Genomic DNA, 22,036 nt, shown 5'->3' on the forward strand with positions numbered 1-22,036 from the left:
TTAAAACATTAATTTTTCAACACTCGAGAGAATTAATTGTTTGTGCTGACGTGGCGATGTTGTGTTTAGAGATAGTTTTGTCCAGATGTAGGCTGCAATGTCACCTAATGTTGTAAAATCAGGATCGATTTTAAGGCTAACTCAATTTATGTGATGTGAATACAGACTTGACTTGTATTCATTTAATTTTTGATATTTTGTTGTGTATTTTTCCTTTAGACTAAAAGTAAATATTTGTAGATTTTATCATTTTTGTTGTACAATCTATGTTTGTATACGGTTATTATTGCCTGAATTGAAACGACTTTAGGAATATGGGTATCAAATTACAAAGAAATTAGAATTTTTATTTTTGTGTAACTTGTTTGATATGTATATCAAAATTAAATATAGTGAATAAATAATTTTGGTAATTTAGTTTTGATTGAAAAAATAATCATATATTTAGAGGTCAGGATTATATTTATAATTCCTTAATACTTTGAGACATGTCATCCAAATTATAAGAATTATAAAGATATTATCAACTACAACTTTAGCTCAATCATTTTTATGTTGCAGTCCATAACACTTTTAAAGTTTAGGTTATCATTACATAGTCTAACTATATATGATGTTTTTTTTTTGTTTAATTAAAATAAATATTTGTCGCTAATCATATCCTAAGGGCTAAGGCTATGTTTGGCGTACTAGCTGAAAAGCTAGTTGATAGCTGAAAAGCTAGCTGTTAAATAAAAAACTAGCTGATAGCTGAAAAGGTAGCTGATAAAAAATAACGTTTGGTAAAACTAACTGAAAAACTAGCTGAAATATATAAAATTACATAAAAGGACATGTAGGAGTATGTGTTTCTATAATTAATTAAGGGTGTATTTGGAAAATTTTAAACTATCAGCTAGTTTTTCAACTATCAGCTAGTTTTTTATTTAACAACTAGCTTTTCAGCTAGTACGCCAAACATAACCTAAGTAGCTTTTCAAAAAGTTAGCTTAAAAGCTATTTTTTGGCTTACCAAACACGACAACATAAAAAAGCTCGAAAAATAAGTTAGCTTATCAGCTAGATGTGGCGCGCCAAACAGAGCCTAAAATTCAAATTGCTTAATGAAATAAATAAGAATTCCCAAAAATCTTTACAACTTAAGTTTGGGTTAATTTTATTAACTTATTGTGATTGTGATTTGTTAATATGAGGTTACTCCAATGGAAAATTAACACGTTTATTTTTGTATGAAAATCTATTCCAAACCACCACTAAATAAAATTGATTTTCAGATGAACGTTTACCGCATAAAAAAACTTCAAAAAGGAAAAAAATCTTTTATCAATTTCATAATATTGTGAATAGTTTTACAATGCTCTAAAATTTCTTATGATTCATTTTAAAGTTTTTTTCTGGTGGAACTACTAAAAAAAATCACTAATAAAAAATAAGTTTACGTTAACATCCTCCAATGGACATTTATAAAAAGTGAAAAAATACAATTTTGTTAAAATCTTTTCCATTTTGGTCAATTTTTATGATTTATTCTTTACTAGGTGTGAGACCCATGTAATGTATTACATGAGTTTATTTAAAAAAAATTAAATATAAAATTTTAACAATTTGAAAACTTTAAATTTATAAGAAAAATAAGAAATTTTTTGAATTATTACAATTAATGAGACTTTAATGCATTAGATACATTACATATATAAACCATTTCTAATAAATACCTTACATATATATTACCTTATATATTAAATGTGGATTTTAATTTAATAAAATTAAAAATACAATAAAATGACAAGCGGAAAATAGATAAATTTAAAATTTCTAAAAAATGCTATGTGTCCAAATGAATGAGAAGAGGACATGTGGCAAAGTCATTTTCATTTATTAGTGTAGACTAGGTGTGAGCCCATGTATTACATGAGTGTATTTAAAATAATTAAATATGTATAAACATTTGAGAAATTTGAATTTATAAGAAAAATGAGAAAAATATTGAATTACTAAAATTAAAGTATTTTTTTTCTCTTTTAAATTTAAACAAATAATTTAAATAAAATAATCAAAGCAAATTAATCATATTTTATTTTAAAATTATAAGGAAAGTTCATTAATGAAATTGATATGCATTTATTATTATATTTAAATACCATATGGAATTTAATAAAATAGGAAAACCACAAAATTACATATGGAATAAAAATTAATTCAAAATAACCACAAAATGACAAAATGACATGTAGCAAAATGAATGAGAGTGTGATAAGTGGCAAAAAAAAACCTTCATTTATTAGAGAAGATTTGAAGGTTTCTAAATATAAAATGTCGAGGTTATCGAACAGGCGTTGACGGTTAGCGGGTCGCCTGGAGCGTAAATTGGGTTGCAGAAACCCGAACCCGGATTCAACGAGGCGAGAGTTTTAGGAACCAACAGCCAACTGCAATCATAAGAGGAAGATATATCTTTTCCTCTTTCCTCTAAATCTTGGAAGATCAGAAGCTCCGTTCGTGATCTCATAACTTCAATAACAATGGCGACAAGGTACTGGATAGTTTCTCTTCCCGTTCACAGCTCCGCCACTTCTCTATGGAGTCGCTTACAAGAATCCATCTCCAAAAATTCCTTCGACACTCTTCTCTACAGGGTATAACGACCTTCATAATCGCACGGAAAGATCTGTTCTGTTCTGTTATCTTACATAGCTGAAACTAATCGGAATAATTTTGCAGTTCAATATCCCAAATCTCCGCGTTGGTACACTCGATTCGTTGTTAGCCCTCAGCGATGATCTACTCAAGGTCAATAATTGTTTTTAATATTTATTAGGGGATTGTTTGATTTGATTTGATGTGATGTGTATGCAATTGTGCAGTCGAATACGTTTATCGAAGGATGTTCTCATAAGATACGGCGTCAGATCGAAGATTTGGAGAAGGCATCGGGAATTCTCGCTAGCTCCTTGACTGTCGATGGGGTTCCGGTGGATTCATATCTCACCAAGTAATTTCTTGTACGTGTTATTTGAATTTGATGAAAGAATGTTCTTGATCTGTTTGAATTTGTGATTGTAGATTTGTGTGGGATGAGGCTAAGTATCCAACAATGTCTCCTCTTAAGGAGATTGTGGATGGTATTCATGTGCAAGTGGCCAAGATAGACGATGATCTTAAGGTAATTGGTTGCCCTGTATCTTGTAATTTTCATTTTTGTAGGTAAAGCCTTTACTGTTGCTTCCTGTTTTGCACTTTGTCAGGTTCGTATTGCTGAGTATAACAATGTTCGTAGTCAACTCAATGCAATCAACAGAAAGCAGACTGGAAGGTAAAATTAATGCCTTTTCACACCAATGACTCATAAGTGGTCAATAACAGATGAGTATAAAAATGTTTATTGTTCTACTTCTTTATCATGATTGATTTCATTTTCCAGCTTAGCTGTTCGTGATCTGTCCAATTTGGTAAAACCAGAGGACATAGTCACTTCAGAACATTTGGTTACTCTCATTGCTGTTGTCTCCAAGTTTTCCCAGAAGGATTGGTTGTCATGCTATGAAACATTAACAACTTATGTGGTAAGATCATCATCAGTCTTTAGTGTACTGTCACTCTGATCTTAATACTGCTTAAAAGTTTCTTGATTTTGTCATTTTGATTGAATTAAATGTTCTAGGTCCCTAGATCCTCCAAGAATCTACATGAGGATAATGAGTATGCTCTCTATACTGTGACATTATTCAATCGTGATGCTGACAATTTCAAAATTAAGGCACGCGAAAGAGGATTTCAAGTGAGTTTGTAAATTAGTTTGTTTGTTTTGCATTGAAGTGACACTGATTCAAGGATCTCATATGCACTGTGGAGTTCTTGAATAAGATATTGCTGCATAATATTTGATAATTTTGAGTAATGTTTTTCTTTATGATTCCAATTGTGATTCAGATTCGTGATTTTGAATATAATTCGGAAACTCAAGAGGGTCGGAAACAGGAGCTTGAAAAACTGATGCAAGATCAGGAATCCCTGAAAAGCTCTCTTTTGCAATGGTGTTATACCAGTTATGGAGAGGTACTTCCATTTCCCTTCAAATTACAACGTGAAATTATTAATTTTAGATTATACACAACTAATAGTTGCTCATAGTCTAGAAAACAATAGAAGATCTATACAAATATATTAGATTAGTAGTCTATGAAACCATAAGAACCAATCTAATGAAAGAGGATGAATTAAATGTGCCTTCTTGCAACCATCAGACTCCACAACTCAACGAATAGAGACGTACAACTACAGATCACCTTTTCTTTTAGACGATTGAGAAGTGAAGTTGAAGTCTCGAGGGAAGAAGTTTAAGAAGGTTCGGGAGCTACCCCAGTAGTAATAGGGGTTGTCGCAGAAAGTCTTTCTCTTTCTTCTTTTTCTCAAGTCAGTCTGAACCCCTTCCCTAGTAAAGAGGTACTGACCATCGGTTCTATAGTGCCCCAGTTAACGAGAGCCTCGGATAGATTAAGGATCTTAGGTGAGACCTAGAGTGCAGCCAACTAAACGCCAAAGAAACCGGAAGAAAACTTAATTATTGAAACCAAGAAAGCAAAAAACTGGGCTTGCTTTCCAGAGGCAACAATCTCTCCCATTTGAAGCTCATTTATAATATTAAACTAGTTATCAAAATTATGCATAATAATCTACTAATCTCAATCCTTATGTATGGTTCTAATCTTCCTAGTTGATTAACTAATCCTTATTTCTAAGAAAAGGTTAATGCTTATCTTGAAACCTTTGGGCCTCTTATCCCATCTTCCCTTGTCTCTTTGTTGTGCTTTCTTGACAAGGGTGACTGATAGCTCCTTGACTTCCCCTGAACCAATTAAATAAGAAGAACTTCAAAACAAATCAATGGAACAGTGACGGATGAATGAAAAACACTGAATATTCAAATAGATAGCCCCATATTCGAGAGAGGGGAATTCTCCATGTTCTAGAAGAACTTTACAATGATTTTCTGCATACCCTAAATGACTAAAGACAGCATATAAATACCCTTAGCAGAGGACAAAACAAAATGGTCCCCCACTGCAAAAGATAAACGCCTTAAGGTAGTGGCACGATAACAATAATTGACTAATATAAAGTAAAAGACCGAATTACCCTTCTTCCCATAATTCTGAAAACATCACTCAATTGGACTATTCTTCATTTGGGCCTTGCGCCTGTTTCTCTGGTAAACCTTCAGGGGTGGGGAGTTATCATTACCGGCGGCCCAAAGTTTCACCTTGTCCCCAAGGTGAAATTCTGGGAATTGCTTGTCCAGCTTCTCAAAATCTTCCCAGGTTGCTTCTTGCTCAGATAAATCTTGCCACTGTACCAAGACTTCTGTGCCCTCTAACTTGTCATGGCTATTCCCCCTTTTCTTCCGAACTCCTTTGATTGATGCGGGCCGTACCACCAATTCCATTTCAGCATTCAACTGTGGGGGAAGTTAGGTGGGATTGCTTGGGATACCGTAGGCTGAGTGGAGCAGGGAGACATGAAACACTGGGTGTATAGTAGCTGTTGGTGGCAGGTCTAGTTTATATGCTACTTTCCCCACTCGTTGAAGGATCTTATAGGGTCCATAAAATCGAGCAGCTAACTTTTCATACCTTCGTCTAGCTAAGCTTTGCTGCCTATAAGGTTTGAGTTTGAGGTACACCAGGTCCCCTTCCTTAAATTCCACGTTTGCCCTGTTTTTGTTGGCCTGATCCCTCATCTTTTGTTGGGCTCGGATTAAATTCATCCTCAAGTCATCCAACATTGCATCTCTGTCTTCTAGAAGCTGCTCCAAGGCATCCATAGGGGTATTTTGGCCTTCAAAGCGGATGAGGGGTGGAGGATCCCGACCATAGAGAGCCTTGAAGGGGGTACTCTTCAAGGACGTGTGATAAGTGGTATTATACCAAAATTCTGCCCAAGCTAGCCATTTAGCCCATGTCTTCGGATTACCGGAAGAGAAACATCTTAAGTATGTTTCGAGACAGCGGTTCACCACCTCTGATTGCCCATCCGTTTGGGGGTGATAGGAGGTGCTCCTTTTTAGCTCCACCCCATGTAGACGAAATAACTCCATCCAGAATTGGCTGAGGAAAATCCTGTCACGATCACTAATAATTGATAAGGGTAATCCATGAAGTCTCACCACTTCCTTCATAAATTTATCAGCCACTGTGGCTGGCTGCAGTAAACGGGTGTCGGAGGGGAATGAAATGGGCATATTTGCTCAGCCGGTCCACTAGGACCCATATGGTGTCCCAACCTTCCGACCGAGGTAGCCCCTCGATGAAATCCATCGTGACTTCATCCCATGTTTGTGTAGGTAGAGTAATGGGTTGTAGCAGCCCTGACGGTGAGGCAGTCTGTTGCTGACAAACTGCGCATTGCTTGACATATTCAATGATGTCCTCCTTCATTCCTTGCCAGAAAAGCTCTGCTGCAGCCCTTTGATAAGTTTTCTTTGTGCCTGAGTGACCTCTTACCGGTGAATCATGGAAGGCTTTGATGACTTCTGGAATGAGGGGTGACTTGGAGGGTATAAACAACCTGCCCTTGAAAAAAAGATTCTCACGGTAGAGCCCAAAATTCTTGTGTGAATTCTCATCCTCCAAGAGTTCCTTCTTAATCCTGTTGATGAACGCATCTTCTGACAATTCTGCTTTCAGTTTGTCCCAGAACTCCCAACACCCAACGGCTATTTCATTGCACTCAATAGAGGAATGCTTTCTAGACAAGGCATCTGCCACCTTATTGCTTGCTCCCGTACGATATTGCACTTCAAATTCAAACCCCATGAGCTTCGATACCCACTTTTGATGGTCACTTCCCACCACTCTTTGTTCCAGAATATACTTTAAGCTTAATTGGTCAGTCCGGACTATGAATCTCCGTCCAATAAGATACGGCCTCCATTTGATGACTGCCTTGACTATCGCCATTAGTTCTTTTTCATAAATTGATTTTAGTCGGGCTTGAGCTCCCAGGACACAACTATAGTATGCAATCGGTCTTCCTTCTTGAATTAGCACCGCCCCAAGCCCGTACCCCGAAGCGTCAGTCTCGACAATGAAAGTCTTGGTGAAGTCAGGCATTGCTAAAACTGGAACAGTGGTCATAGCTAGCTTCAACTCCTGAAAAGCATTTTCAGCCTCTTCATTCCACCGAAAGCTGTCTTTTTTCAACTGATCCGTTAGTGGGGTGGCGATGCAGGCATAGCCTTTCACAAATTTCCTGTAGTATCCAGTAAGCCCCAAAAAACCCCTTAACTCTTTTATGTTGCGGGGAGAGGGCCACTCCACCATTGCTTGAATCTTTGTTGCCTCCGCCGATACACCTTCCTCCGATACTTCATGTCCCAAATAGGATAGTCGTGCCCTCCCAAATTCGCACTTCTTGTAGTTCACATATAATTGATGTTCCCGGAGTTTCTCTAGAGTTGTCTTCACATGGTCATAATGGCTGAGCTCGTCTCTACTGTAAATCAGTATATCATCAAAAAACACCAAGATGAATTTTCTCAGGAAGGGGCGGAACACTTCGTTCATAAGAGCTTGGAATGTAGCTGGTGTGTTAGTGAGGCCGAAGGGCATCACCCTGAATTCAAAATGACCATCATGTGTGCGACAGGCGGTCTTTGGGATATCCTCCGAGCGTACTCGAATTTGGTGATATCCGGATCGGAGATCCAATTTGCTGAACACCTTGATCCGTGCAATTCGTCCAATAACTCGTCGATGACAGGAATGGGGTATTTGTCTGGGACTGTTGCTCGGTTTAAAGCCCAATAATCCACGCAGAATCTCCAAAAACCGTTCTTCTTTTTAACCAAGACGACAGGGCTAGAATAGGGACTATTGCTAGGTTGAATGATCTTTGCTGCCAACATCTCTTGGATCATCCTCTCGATTTCATTTTTTTGAAAATGTGGGTACCGGTACGGTCGTACACTCACCGGTGGGGTTCCTTCCTTTAAAACAATCTGATGCTCCTGCAACCTCTTGGGTGGTAGTCCCTTTGGGTCTTGGAAAACATCTTCAAAGCTGGCTATAAGCTTCTTAGAAATTCAGGGGGTTCCATCTCCTCGTGCTTCTCCAATTCCGAATTGCTAAGTTCAATTAAGACACCGCCCTTTTCCTTTTTTAGTTCTCGTGACATAGCTTTGAGAGTGATCAATGATTTTCCCAAGGACGGATCCCCCTTAAGACATACCGACTCTCCACCAACTTCAAATGCCATTGTTTGGGTCTTCCAATTCGTTTGAGTAGTTCCCAGTGTCTCCAGCCACTTAACCCCGAGAATAATATCTGAACTTCCCAGCCGAAGAGAAAGGAATTCCTCCACAACATCAATACCTTCCAGTTGCAGTAAAACCCCTTTGCAAATGCCCCTGCCTGTTTCTTTGTCTCCTGTACCCATCTGTACCCCATACGGTTCCGTATCATTTATTGGAAGCTTCAATTGGGATACCAAAGCTGATGATATGAAATTATGAGTAGCCCCTGGGTCTATTAGAGTAACCATAGGTTGGTCCCAGACCACCCCCTTCAACTTCATAGTTTTAGGAGAAGAAAGTCCTGCTCCCGAGCTTAACGAAACTTCGATAACAGGTGCCACCTCTACCAAGTCTAAGGTGGTCGGATTCATACCTGTTGCGTCACCATTGTCCGGGTCTTCTCCTGACTCCTCGCCATCCTCCACAAGAATCACATTCACTTGGGTTTTGCACACATGCCCTTTATGCCATTTAGCGTCACATCTGTAGCATAATCCCCGTGCTCGCTTATCGTTGATCTGAGTTTCCGTTAGGCGACGGTTGTCGAAGGCTCGATTTGGTTGGGGCGACGCATTTGAATGAAGCTAGGTTCCACTAGTGTATCCCTTCGAATTTCCCCCAATTTGCCGTATCGTCGTTTGTGGTGGGTTATTAGGGATTCGGTTTGCCAGAGATCCGAACCCACTTTGACTTAGGGCCCTATTCTTCTCATCAATTTGTAGGGCTAAATCTATGGCACGGCCCATATCACGAGGAGCCCCACATACGCAACTCAGTCTTGATGTGGGGTTTCAACCCGTCCAAAAAATTTCCCAAGGCAACTCGCTCCGTTACCTCATCTAACGGCGCCGATAGCTCAATGAATCGCTTCACGTACTCCTTGGCGGTGCCCGTCTGTTCCACAGCCGACCATTGTTCATACAGATCGCCGCCCTGAATGGATCGAAAGCGGTGAAGAAACACTTGCTTCATCTCCTCCCAGGTGTTGATCGCCTTCTGTCTGTTGGCCCAACGGAACCAAGCTAGCGCATCCCCGCTGAGAGCTAGGATCGCTGCTTCAATCTTCTCTTCATCCAATAGCTGGTAAATTGCAAAGTACCGGTCTGCCTGTAATATCCATCCATCGGGGTCATTACCATCGAATGTCGGCATGTCAATCTTCCGATGCCTGTACTCATATCGACCCCCCATTCTTCCCCCGTCGTTCTGCTGGAGGGACCCAAAAATGATCCCCTCTGCCCCACTGGAGTTTTGGCCGCCATGTCCTGAACCCCCAGAACCTGACCCGCCATGGCCAGATCCTATCACCACAGAGCTTGCAATACCCTTGTTCTTGTTTATTGGGTTCCCTGCCGGAGTTGAGTTACCAGCTTGATGAACGGTCGACGTTCCTCTTCCTGTTCCAGCCATAAGATCCAAACGTTCCAGCACCTTCTTCATGGTTGCATTCGACTCCTCTTGTTTCTGAGTTATCTCCTCCTGACCCTGCAGGATAGTGTCCATCCTTGCCTTCATTTCTTGGATGTCCCCATTATGAGACTGAAGCTGGATCTGTATTACCCCCACTTGATCTTCCAGCTTTTTCACAGCTGCTCCTTCCTTCGATGCACCTCCCATTGGATAGAACTGCTCTGATACCAACTGATAGCTCGTTGACTTCCCCTGAACCAATTAAATAAGAAGAACTCCAAAACAAATCAATGGAACAGTGACGGATGAATGAAAAACACTGAATATTCAAATAGATAGCCCCATATTCGAGAGAGGGGAATTCTCCATGTTCTAGAAGAACTTTACAATGATTTTCTGCATACCCTAAATGACTAAAGACAGCATATAAATACCCTTAGCAGAGGACAAAACAAAATGGTCCCCCACTGCAAAAGATAAACGCCTAAAGGTAGTGGCACGATAACAATAACTGACTAATATAAAGTAAAAGACCGAATTACCCTTCTTCCCATAATTCTGAAAACATCACTTAATTGGACTATTCTTCATTTGGGCCTTGCGCCTGTTTCTCTGGTAAACCTTCAGGGGTGGGGAGTTATCAGTGAAGAATTGATCCATTTGCTAGCCTCCTTGTGAACCTTAAAATTGTTCGAGAAAAATCTTATCATGTCCTAAATGGTTGACAACTATAATGACATATTTTGAAAGATAGCAACTTGAAATATTTTGGCTAATACATTTGATGATTATGATATACCATTTAAACAATCCTAAGTATAATAATAGTTTACATTGGAGAGATGTCTCAACAACCAATATTTAATCTATATATTTAATAAATCAAATATATATAGTACCTATGTATCCTACCAAAAGTTTCTAGCTTTAATATACTATACATGAATATGAAAAATTATTCTCAAATATCGTGCCATCTCTTGATGGCTATAACTAGGGATGGAACATGAGCAAACATTTTTTTTCAAACAAAACCATATAAACAAATTTAATTTGGTTGAAATTATGACATCAAAAATCCAAAGTAGACAATTAATTTAAACATTCTTACATTGTTCATCAAGATGAAACTCGTCGATCTTTAGTGTATTTGAAGTTTTGCATAATTGTCTCTAAATTATTTTTTGGCAAGTTTTCTTGCGACATCTTATTAATAGTTATCATCATTTCTTATTCTGTTTTTTCTTCCCTTTTTTGCAAATTTCTAATGTTTAGTTATCACAATTGGCTCTGAGTTCTAACGACTTCTTGCAACTTTCAGACCTAATATGTATTTTAATCTATAAATGTATATAAATTATAAACTTGACTAATACAATAACTATAAGAAATATAACTTTTATCAATAATTTAATAAAACTTTTAGTAGTTAAGTTTCTCTATTCATGCATAGAAAGAGTGATAAATAAATTTGTTTGTAAGTTATGGTAATTTATAAGGAAATAATATTGGTTCTTAATTAGGTTTATTTATGATTAGATTATTTGTTTATGTTTATATTTAAGTGAAGCCTTGATCGAAACTATAGTAGTTATTAATACACATGAAAAATATGTAGATTCATCATATAATATGTAGTTGACTTTAAGAATTAAGAAGATATTTATGCTAAAAATATATCACAAATTGTAAAGGAAGTAATATTTGAATAAAACCCTATAAAAACAAAAATTTGGTGGTAGTTGCAACTTTAAATAAAATAGTTAAAAAACTACTTATTAACTTTTCTCTTCAACTAACTATAGAGTAAGTAACAACCTAAAAAAGCAGGGGGCCTCCCTTGGCCTTATTTGTGTTCTGCCACTGGCTGTAACCTATTAGACACTCTTGTAATTACCTGAGACTAAAGGGTGCTTAAGTGTAATATTCATCTCTATATATACACAGCTCTTGTAACCTATCATATTCATTTTAGTACAATACACAATTACATGACCCTTTATCGTAGTAGAGCCTAGGTATGCCACCTACCCTAACAAAAATTAGTGTTTACCGTCACCACCGCTGCTGACAACAGTCGTCATGTAATGCTCACGTATATTGTTCATCTGTATTGGTTCCTCCCCTCTTTTGTTGCCAACCATGCCTCTACTCGCCAGCTTCACCTATGTACTCACAAGGGTAGCTTCACTCTTACTCTAACCAACTATGCTTGCTAGAAGGCCATGATTCATCCCTTCCTCCTCATCCATAACCTCTTTGACTACGCGCACAACACAACTTCTTATCTACCCAAACATCTCCCACCACTTCTGATTTGGATCTCAGTGATGTGCATGTCTATAAGAGAGTACTTAAGTTTAGTATTTATCTCTATATACAAAGATCTCATGTAACCTATTATATTCATTATATACAATACACAATTATATGATCCTTTATGGTATCAGAGCCTATGGTTTACTACTGACACCACCTAAAAAAACCTAGGGCTTATCTCCACCGTTGACTACAACATCGACTGATGACCTACCCTAAAAAGTTAGGGGTTACTGTTCTACGACACTATTCATGATTACTGTTATCATTATTCATTTGAACTATTCATGATTACTGTTACATATAAGCTATTTGGCTACGTGGACATCATAATTCCTTGGCCACCCAAACATCTCCTAGCACCTGTTGCCAATGGATCTCCAATGATGCACGTTTATGTATGTTGATTATTTGAACCATATCTAAAGCATCCTTTTGTCATGTTCAAGGTATTACTTCTCGCAATCTATATAGCTTGCTCTAGAACAAGCCTACATACACCATTCTTCTTCTACAAAATACACCACTTAAGACCTAACTTCTGAATATCTTGATGAAAAATCGTGCACAAGAATATGTCTATGCTCTTGCTGTTATTGGCAAACTAGTCAAAAACAAAGACCTTGTAACCCACTATCTCTAGTGAACTTCATGCCTTACTCAGTGATCACGATTTCATGCGTAGGAAGACTCGTAACCCTAACTCACCCACCATTCAGGCCTTCCACTACACCAACATCGATGCTAACAAATCTTATGGCTCTTTATCATCTTTAGCTGCTCAACTTGGTCCTATTACATTAACTCTTGACTTTTAACTAGTACCCATAACACCTATCCCTCCGACTCTCGACAACTCACTAGCAACTGTAGTAATCGTGGATGTCAAGGGAACTCCGACTTTCGGTACGAAGTACACCCAAAAGTTTTCATTTATAAAACATGAATCATAACAAATTCGGTGTACATGCTTATGACAATTCAGTACAAGTAGTTATCAAAAGGATCTTACAATAACCTCGTATAGGGATGAGCAAAGGAACCGAACTGGACCCGGGAACCGGCTTCGGCCAAAATCAAGAACCGAACCGGCCCGGCGGTTCTGGATCCGGTTTTTCGATTTCGGAACCGGTCTTCGATAAATATCAACGTATTTTGAGAAATGTTTCGGTTTCGGTTTCGATTTAGTACTTCTATACATTTGAATACAATTGGAAGGTCTCCTAGAAGTAAGAATTAGCTTATGGTTATCAACTTTAAATGTTTTTTTTTCATGAACTGTAAATTACTATTGTTTAAAAATCTAAAAATAATGCTCTATGTTACTAGAAAATATAAACAAGTTATTGAATAAAGTAAACGTTATATTTTTTTTATTCTTGATTTATTAAAATAAGGATTGTGTAGTTGTATGATTATTTATCAAACTGGAATTGCTATTGCTGTAAAGCAGCGTAGAGTATGCAATACCAGCGTAGAGACGACTCCTTAATTGATTGCTATTGCTGTAAACTGGAACCCGATTGCTTCCCTAAACGAAACATTGATGACAATGTGACCCGAAGATGTTGCAGCTACAAATAAAATTGTGTTTGTCTTGCTGCCATTGTTGAGGGTACACAGGCTAGTGGTTGTTCATCTTCTTATGCAAGGATGTACGTGCTTGAACCAAAAAATAACATACCTGATGAACAAAAAAGAGGATGTCCACTTATTCTGATTGAAGGATGATCAAACGATGATGTGCACTTGCTTGATGGATGATCGATCAGAAGCAAAGATTTTTTACCGGGTCGGTTCCTGGTTTTGGGCCGGTTCCCGGTTCCAAAATTTGATAATTATATAGTATCGGTCCCGGCCCGACTGCTTCCGTCGGGTTCCGGTTCCGGTACCGGTTCCTTTGCTCATCCCTAACCTCGTATAAGAATCCAAGCCGGGTGCTACTAACTCCACTTCTTTCTACAAGTCTATTTGAAATTTTGAACCCGAAAGACATACACAACAAAATGGTAAAGCTACAACAAGCTTAGTGAGTAACTTGTACAACAAAAGACATACATATTTGTACACACTTACGGTACACCAACATCCTACTATACAATAGACATACAATGTCATATATAATATGGTGGAAAACTCCTCTCTTACGATACGGTAGTCATTAACCAAGATATCTGTATACATTCCTTTACAATACTCCATGATATAAATTCTTCGATACTCGTAGCCATAAATGGTTTTTACCAATATTCTACTACTAAAAAAAACTGGATTAACTATTTATTCTATATGACTTATTTATAATGCAACTCATCCAACACATTATTTCATATATTGCAATAACATGCTATAATGTTCGATCATATCAATTCACCATAGCTCTCAACCATTCACAACCTTACAGGTTCTAATCCAATAATTTATAATATTGTATTTTTTGCAAAATTAAAGTAATACAATAATAATCATATATCTAGAAAGATGTGTGGTTACCTACCTGGTTAGTTAGTGAAGCTAACTATCATTCTGGTATCCAACTCTGCGCTGCTTTCCAATTCATCACTTGTCCGGACCTATTTGGACAATATATCAAGTTCATTAGAACTTGTCTAGTCTCACCATATATTAACCATAGTGATCAATTACCTTATCACTAACTAGACTTGGTAACTATTGTCATCAAACTAGACTTGAAATCCTATAAAAATGCTCCTGCACATTACATGACTTGGCTGCCAGACAAAGTTGCCCTGAAAACTGCTCTGCAAGAGATGCAGGGACAAGACCTACTGAATGTGAGATGCTCAACTCTCCTAGCATTCTGCTTAGGCTTATAGTTTCACATTACATAGTGAAAAAAATCCTACTTAACTAAAAGTGATTGGTTTCTGTTGCGTCTTCTTTACCAGTTACATTTTTATACTCCCACGTTACATTTTCTCCAACAATTATACCAATTTTATATTTTAATATTTCATAAATTTTATATCCTGCAGGTTTTCACTTCCTGGATGCACTTCTGTGCTGTCCGCTTATTTTCCGAGACCATTTTGAGATACGGCTTGCCTCCTTCCTTTTTGGTATTTCAACCAAACATCCCTACTTCCAATTTCCTTTTCTTTTCTTATATAAATCAATGCTGATTCAAAAAACATTTACTCTTTTTTTTTTTGAAAAAAAAAATAAATTTCAGTCTGTTGTATTGTCACCATCTGTGAAAAACGAGAAGAAAGTACGTACACTACTTGAAACCCTATGCGACAGTTCCAACAGGTAACCCTGACATCTTTCCACTACACAACTACAAAAAAAAATAAAAAAAATGAGTGGTTAATTTCACACAATCATTCTGACTAATAAAAACTGTTGCAATATTAATAGTTAGTCTGAGAAAACCTGGATCTCCTACTCAATCAATAACATAGGAAACAACAGATACTAGATTCTACTAGTGGTCCATTCCACCATTTAATTATCTCTGAAACTGTCGTGATTCAGAACCATGTGATTAAATTTTTTTTTTTAATTTATGGTGACATTGTGAATTACAGCACGTTTTGGAAAACGGATGAAGAAGGAAGCATGGGTGGGTTGGGTGGTGAAGCGGACACTCATCCTTATGTCTCCTTCACTATTAATCTCATATGAAACTCGTGTTGAGGTGGGAGAGAGAGAGACAGAAAGAGAGAGGTTGAATTGATTCTTGTTTTTCTTGATTGGAAACCAATAATGTCATGTTTATTTAAAATATGTGTATTATTATTATTATCATCATCATTATTTATATAGGGTTGATTAACCCGATTTTAGTTGGAGACACGGTTGTATTGATTGTTTGATGTTAAACGTTTGATTTTGAAATTTGTTTTGTTTATTTATTGTACTACAATATCACTATGTATAAAAAGGATTGCAAAAGGCACCAAGATGCATATCATCAAGAGTAGGATGATTTAAGTCATTGATACCAAAAATCATAAATAACACTCACTTATAGCCGCAAAACAAGAGGATGATGAGAAGACGAATCACAATGAGCAGATGAAATTGATGGATCCTTTGATATGATAAGGTAAACTACAATGATTAAAAGAAAGTAAATGATCATGAGTAGAAGTCTTTGGCAAACAAATTGTACAAAAAATAAATAAATTGTGTTTTAAAAGGATCATTTACTCGTGTAAAATAAAGTGAGAAACTTAATATACTAGAAGGTACGGATTGAGGTCTATCAACAAAATTTATTTTCACAAAGCATGTGTCCTCTGGATAAAAAGACGAACGTTTTGTACTAGATGGATTTAGTTAGGGGCTCTTTGGTGAGGTTTGACCACGGAGATAAAGCAAGAGTGCATAGATGGATTCAGTTAGGGACTGTTTGGTTACTTTTAAATATAACCATTTAAAGTTCAAACGAATTTTATATATCTGTTAAATGATTCAAAAGACTTATTAGAACTGTCTTTAACGGTTAACGAATCTTATATTAACCATTTTAAATTATTATTTACCAAAAAACCTCTATTATCATGTTAATCTTAGATATCGTTGTGATGAGATGATAGACTTATATTGGTGTCAAGGGTGTTTAAGACTGATAAAACAACTTATCATAATTTTGGGTTATCATATTATTGTCTTAAGAAGATTTGTTTGGAAGGTTTGAAATGTACTTTTGGTTGGAAGTATACATCTCTTTCGTGGAAACTGGAAAGCAGAGAACCAACGAAATTATTCAAATATTAATAAAACACTATTCAGAATTGATATTATTATAAATGCTGTACTATCACTTTCACTAAAATAATTTGAAAATCAAATTAGAAATTATACTAATATGTCGGGTTTCGTTTAAGTTGGTATGGTGTGGTTTTTATATAAATTTAATACAAAAACATGACCATACGAAACAGTTTGTCTACCAGCATGACAATGCCCCACTCATGTTGGATTTATAAGATTATACAATATAACTGTCCCTACAATATATATATATATATATATATATATATATATATATATATATATATATATATATATATATATATATATATATATATACTAATAAAAGAGTAGTTTTTTTGTCATGTGTCATCATATTAGAGATTTTAATTAATGTGTTGCCACTTGTCAATCTATTAGTTTTCCATTTTAAATTTATTAGACCTCCTCATTAATGTGATTCTATTTTAAATTTTAAATTTTAAATTTTAAATTATTGTTTTCATTAATTTACAAATAAAAAATATCTAATATATATTAAAAATTAATTTTATATATTTATTTGAATCAATGATTATAATTTCACATAACTAATAAAAAATATCTCTTAAATTAATAATTTATTTAAAATAACTTATTAATAATTTTTAGTTTTTATTATAAAAGTTTGATTAATTTTATAACCGTGGTCCCCACGGGTTATAAACTAGTATATATATATATATATATATATATATATATATATATATATATATATATATATATATATATAGAGAGAGAGAGAGAGAGAGAGAGAGAGAGAGAGAGCCAGGTTCATGTGTGTGTGTATATATATATATATATATATATATATATATATATATATATATATATATATATATATATATAGAGAGAGAGAGAGAGAGAGAGAGCTAGTTTCATGTATTTAAAATAATTATTGTGTTATTATATGCATTAATGTTGACCAATCAATTTTTAAGAAATATTAAATAATTAATAACTTGTTTAAGGGGTATAATAGTAAACTTGAACAATTTTATTTTTAGTAAATATTGAAAACATTTAATATCCCTTTGAATTAGGAATTTAGTTTAAAACCCTACAATATATCTCCGCCTCATCCCTCACCATCATCTCGTTAACCATCAGGCTTCTTCCTGTTAGAGTCGCGCTGTAATCCTAGGGTTAAATGATCGACCTTGATAAGAACTATAGAACAACTCAAATTTCAATTCTGAAATAGATATATAGTAACCACTAACCAGATATGCTCCAATATTTTAAATCAAACAAATACAATGACATATAGAAACTTAGAAAAAAGACTGAGTTCTACATGGTTGGAGCTGTAAATGTTAAGCCTTAATACTCATATTAGTTAGCATAGAAAGACTAGACATTTAGAATCTTGAAATTTCATATCAAATTTACTTCTTCTTATATGATAAAAATCAATTTGTTTCTGTAGATGATTCAATGGATGATATTGGTAAGATTCCAATTTTATTGGAATGGAATCATGAATTCCAATTCTGTTGGAATGGAATCATGGATTCTAATTCTGTTGGAATGAAGTATGGATATTTTCTCACTAATTTATTCATGTTCTACAATTCTTGGGTATTGGTTTTGGTGCAATTCAGAAGTCCGTATATTTTTCCAAAGGAATTTAGTTTTTTATTTTTCATTTGCTAATGCATTATTGGAATCTAAACTACAATTTGGTTTTGTTTTCACAGAAGTTGATGCTTGAAGAACGGACCACAAAGTTGAAAGTGATTCTAAGCAACATTATTCTTTTAGAATGTATTAGTGTCGTTGTTAGATTTTGATGTTTTCTTTCTCGTTTTGAAGGTTTTTTTTTTTAGTTTTAATCTTTAATAATAAATGTAATTCTTAACAACTGTTACCCGTATTCTATAAGAAATAATGTATTTTTTGTTTTTTATTCTTAATTTGATTGTTCAAGAATTTGTTATTTTACAAGAAGTTTTTAAAGTCATGATCAAGAAATAGGTTCAATAATATTTTTATTATTTACGGTTCAAGAATATTTTTATTTTTGAATATACTCATAAACATATTCTTTCAGAATGTCCGAATTAAAAGAATTATAATTCGTAAAATCGGATTTTTAAAATTAATAGAATCTATGATTCCTTAAAAAATGCAATTTTCCTTTATTAAATCTATATTAATTGACTAAAATACCATTGTAATTAATTTAAATGATATTTTTCAATTATATTTAATTCAATAATATATATTAATCACTTTCTTAAAATAAGTAAAATTGATTGGCTCACATTTATGCATACAATAACACAATAATTACTTTGAATAGAATAACCTAAGCATATATATATATATATATATATATATATATATATATATATATATATATATATATATATATATAGAGAGAGAGAGAGAGAGAGAGAGAGAGGTTATTTTAGACCATGCTAATTTTATGAAACATGAGTACGCGATCCTAGCCACTCATCTTGGATATCAAAAAAAAAAAAATTATAAATTGCAAAATAAAAAGAAAAATCCAAAACAAAAAAATTTTAAATATTATTTTCGTTATTTAATTTATCAATTTTTTTAAATAATAAAATTTACCATTTTTTTCGAAATATGAATGACATTCTAATAGAATATAGATAATCAAATTAAATTTTTAGAATGTTAGAATATTCCAATAAGATTGATAGATATCCTAAAATATTCGAATATTTTACTTGAATTGTTAGATTTTTTATAATATTCTAATATTTTATTAGAATTTTTTTAAATATTTATAGTTTAATATTCTAGTAAAATATTCTAACATTCGAAAAATTCGATTTGAATATTTACAATACAATATTCTCTTAAAATTTTTCACATATATTTAAAAGAAAACGGTAATTTATTTATTTATTTATTTTTTGGATAAAATAAATGACGTAAATAATATTTTTAAAGAAAGTTCATTTATTTTGCATTTTAAAAAAATATATTTTTTTTATCTCCAAAATAAATGGCTAGGATTGCGTCCCTATGTCTCACAAAATATGATGGTCTCACATGAACTTAACCATATATATATATATATATATATATATATATATATATATATATATATATATAGGAGTATGATCAAATAAGAAAACCTAGGTTGAGAATGCGAGAACAGACCACAACCTTCAAATAATTTGATCCAAGGTTATTATTAACCGTGTCATTTGTGTAAATTATAAAAATGATGTGTAAAATATGTAACTTTGAAATGGTGATAAAGTTATAATAGGGAATCCATTTAATTTAAATAAATGGGAATTTCTATAATCTAGGTATAAAAAACGGAATCCTTATTGCTCTATCTTTTTGCTTAACTACATGTGCAACTCTAATCTAATTGTTTTGAGAACGCCAACCGCACAACTCTACCCTTTTCACGTTATACCCTCATCTCCATCTCCATCTCACAACCGCCCGCCTACATCATCTTCCCTATAACCTTCAATGTCGACAGGAGGAGACCGACTTTTGAAAAAAAAATCAGGAAAACAATTACCACCATCGTTTTGCACCGCCATCATAACCCACCACTACCAAGATGGTGATGTTCACCTCCGACACACCCTTGGTTTGTCGTCTCCGCCGTTGCGATTGATCCTCATAACTATCTTCTAATTTGCTCTTGAACTTTCATAAATGGAATGAGTTTCGATTTTAAGACCTACAACTTGATTTCAAGCAGAGAAATTTAGACCTACAATTTCATCTTGTTCATTGGTTAAAGAAAAATATTCAATTTCTCGATTTCAAGAATGAGGCAAGAGCTCATGTATTTTACTTTTTTGTGTTGCCTTAATGAAAAAGCTTTGGTTAAGGTTCAGAGGATGGCTTCTAAATATGTTTAGTTGTAAACTTCAAAAAAAAACATTGAAAAGGGGTCGCTTATTTTTTACTTTAATAAACGAAAATCTTTTTGTCAAATGTCACACTCTCATTGATTTGGCCACATGTCATTTTGTGGTTATTTCTAATTAAATTTTTTCCACATGACATTTTGTGGTTTTTTCTATTTTATTAAATTCTACATAATATTTAAATGTAATAATTATAATAAATATAATAATAAATGCATATCAATTTCAATAATTGACTTCCTTCTAATTTCAACATTGCTAAATTAAAACTTCATTTCCTTTTATTTATTTATCTAAATTATTTGTTTAAATTTAAAAGATAAAAAACTACTTTAATTTTAATAGTTCAATATTTTCTCATTTTTCTATTCAAACCTTTTCAAATGTTTAGAATTTTCAAATTTATTTTTCTTTAAATGAACCCATGTAACACATGGGTCTTACACCTAATGTTGTATTAAATTATGAAACTTTTTGAACTTGCGAATAAGTAGTAACACAATTAATCCAAAATCTTTTATTATGTGATTGTTTTTTCACGTCTATGCAAGAACTATGCTCATTTTATTTAGTATTGGAAAATTTCTTTTGTACATTATGACAAAAACCTGGTATACGTTAAATCAAAATTATATGTTTCAAATACATTAGATTACTTTTATTCATAAATGGTTCTTCACTTAGTTTTCTATTAATCATTGATATTTCTATAAATGATTATATATTATGTAATCCTAAATGCTTACATAATAAGTTATAGTTTTACCAACACCTTATTTATTTCTAAATAGTAGAGTTTTATGTTGATACAGATACAGTAGCGTGATCTGAAAAAGGAAGCTGAGTGACACAATTAAGTTTTATTAAATTATGATTATAATTGTATTAGATTTAGTCTTAGTATATTCATTTATGATTATAGTCTTAGTATATTCATCTACGAATTTAGTCTTAGTATATTCATTTCTTATTACAATTCTATTGGATTCAGTCGTAGTATAAATATATGAATTTGTCACACCCCAAAACCGATAACGGCGGAATACGTTTCGGGGTGGAGGACGTCATGTACAGTATCATCACAATTGCATAATAGTAAAAACAAGAAACATACAACCATTGCATTTACATAGTGAATTTAATTACAAGTGTGTTTCGTATTGTTCAACAAACACCAAAATTAAATAAAAAATAAGAGATGGATCTTGTATGCTCCACCTTCTCCAAAATGCTGCACCTGTACCTGTCTACCTTTGACCTGAGGATACAAGTTATTTTGAAACGAATATCAGCATAAAGCTGGTGAGTTCATAAGAGTTTAGTGTGAGTTTTTGTATAAAAAGCATTAGAACCAATAGTACGAAAAATGTGCAAT

At 34.1% G+C, this 22,036-nt stretch overlaps 1 protein-coding gene across 1 annotated transcript; it reads left to right on the forward strand.

Annotated features, from left to right (window-relative positions):
- The first annotated feature begins 2,422 nt into the window (after positions 1–2,422).
- On the forward strand, positions 2,423–15,880 carry LOC145102654 (V-type proton ATPase subunit C-like). The gene is made up of 11 exons (XM_079040107.1): positions 2,423–2,636; positions 2,722–2,790; positions 2,865–2,992; positions 3,064–3,163; positions 3,246–3,313; positions 3,422–3,563; positions 3,662–3,778; positions 3,931–4,056; positions 15,016–15,099; positions 15,213–15,292; positions 15,571–15,880. Exons 1-11 carry the CDS (start codon positions 2,523–2,525, stop codon positions 15,665–15,667), a joined length of 1,125 nt encoding a protein of 374 aa, XP_078896233.1. The 5' UTR covers positions 2,423–2,522; the 3' UTR covers positions 15,668–15,880.
- The last annotated feature ends 6,156 nt before the right edge of the window (positions 15,881–22,036 follow it).

The sequence above is a fragment of the Lactuca serriola genome, chromosome 4, assembly GCF_051521515.1.
Source record: "Lactuca serriola cultivar US96UC23 chromosome 4, Lser_US96UC23_V15, whole genome shotgun sequence".
NCBI lineage: Eukaryota > Viridiplantae > Streptophyta > Magnoliopsida > Asterales > Asteraceae > Lactuca > Lactuca serriola.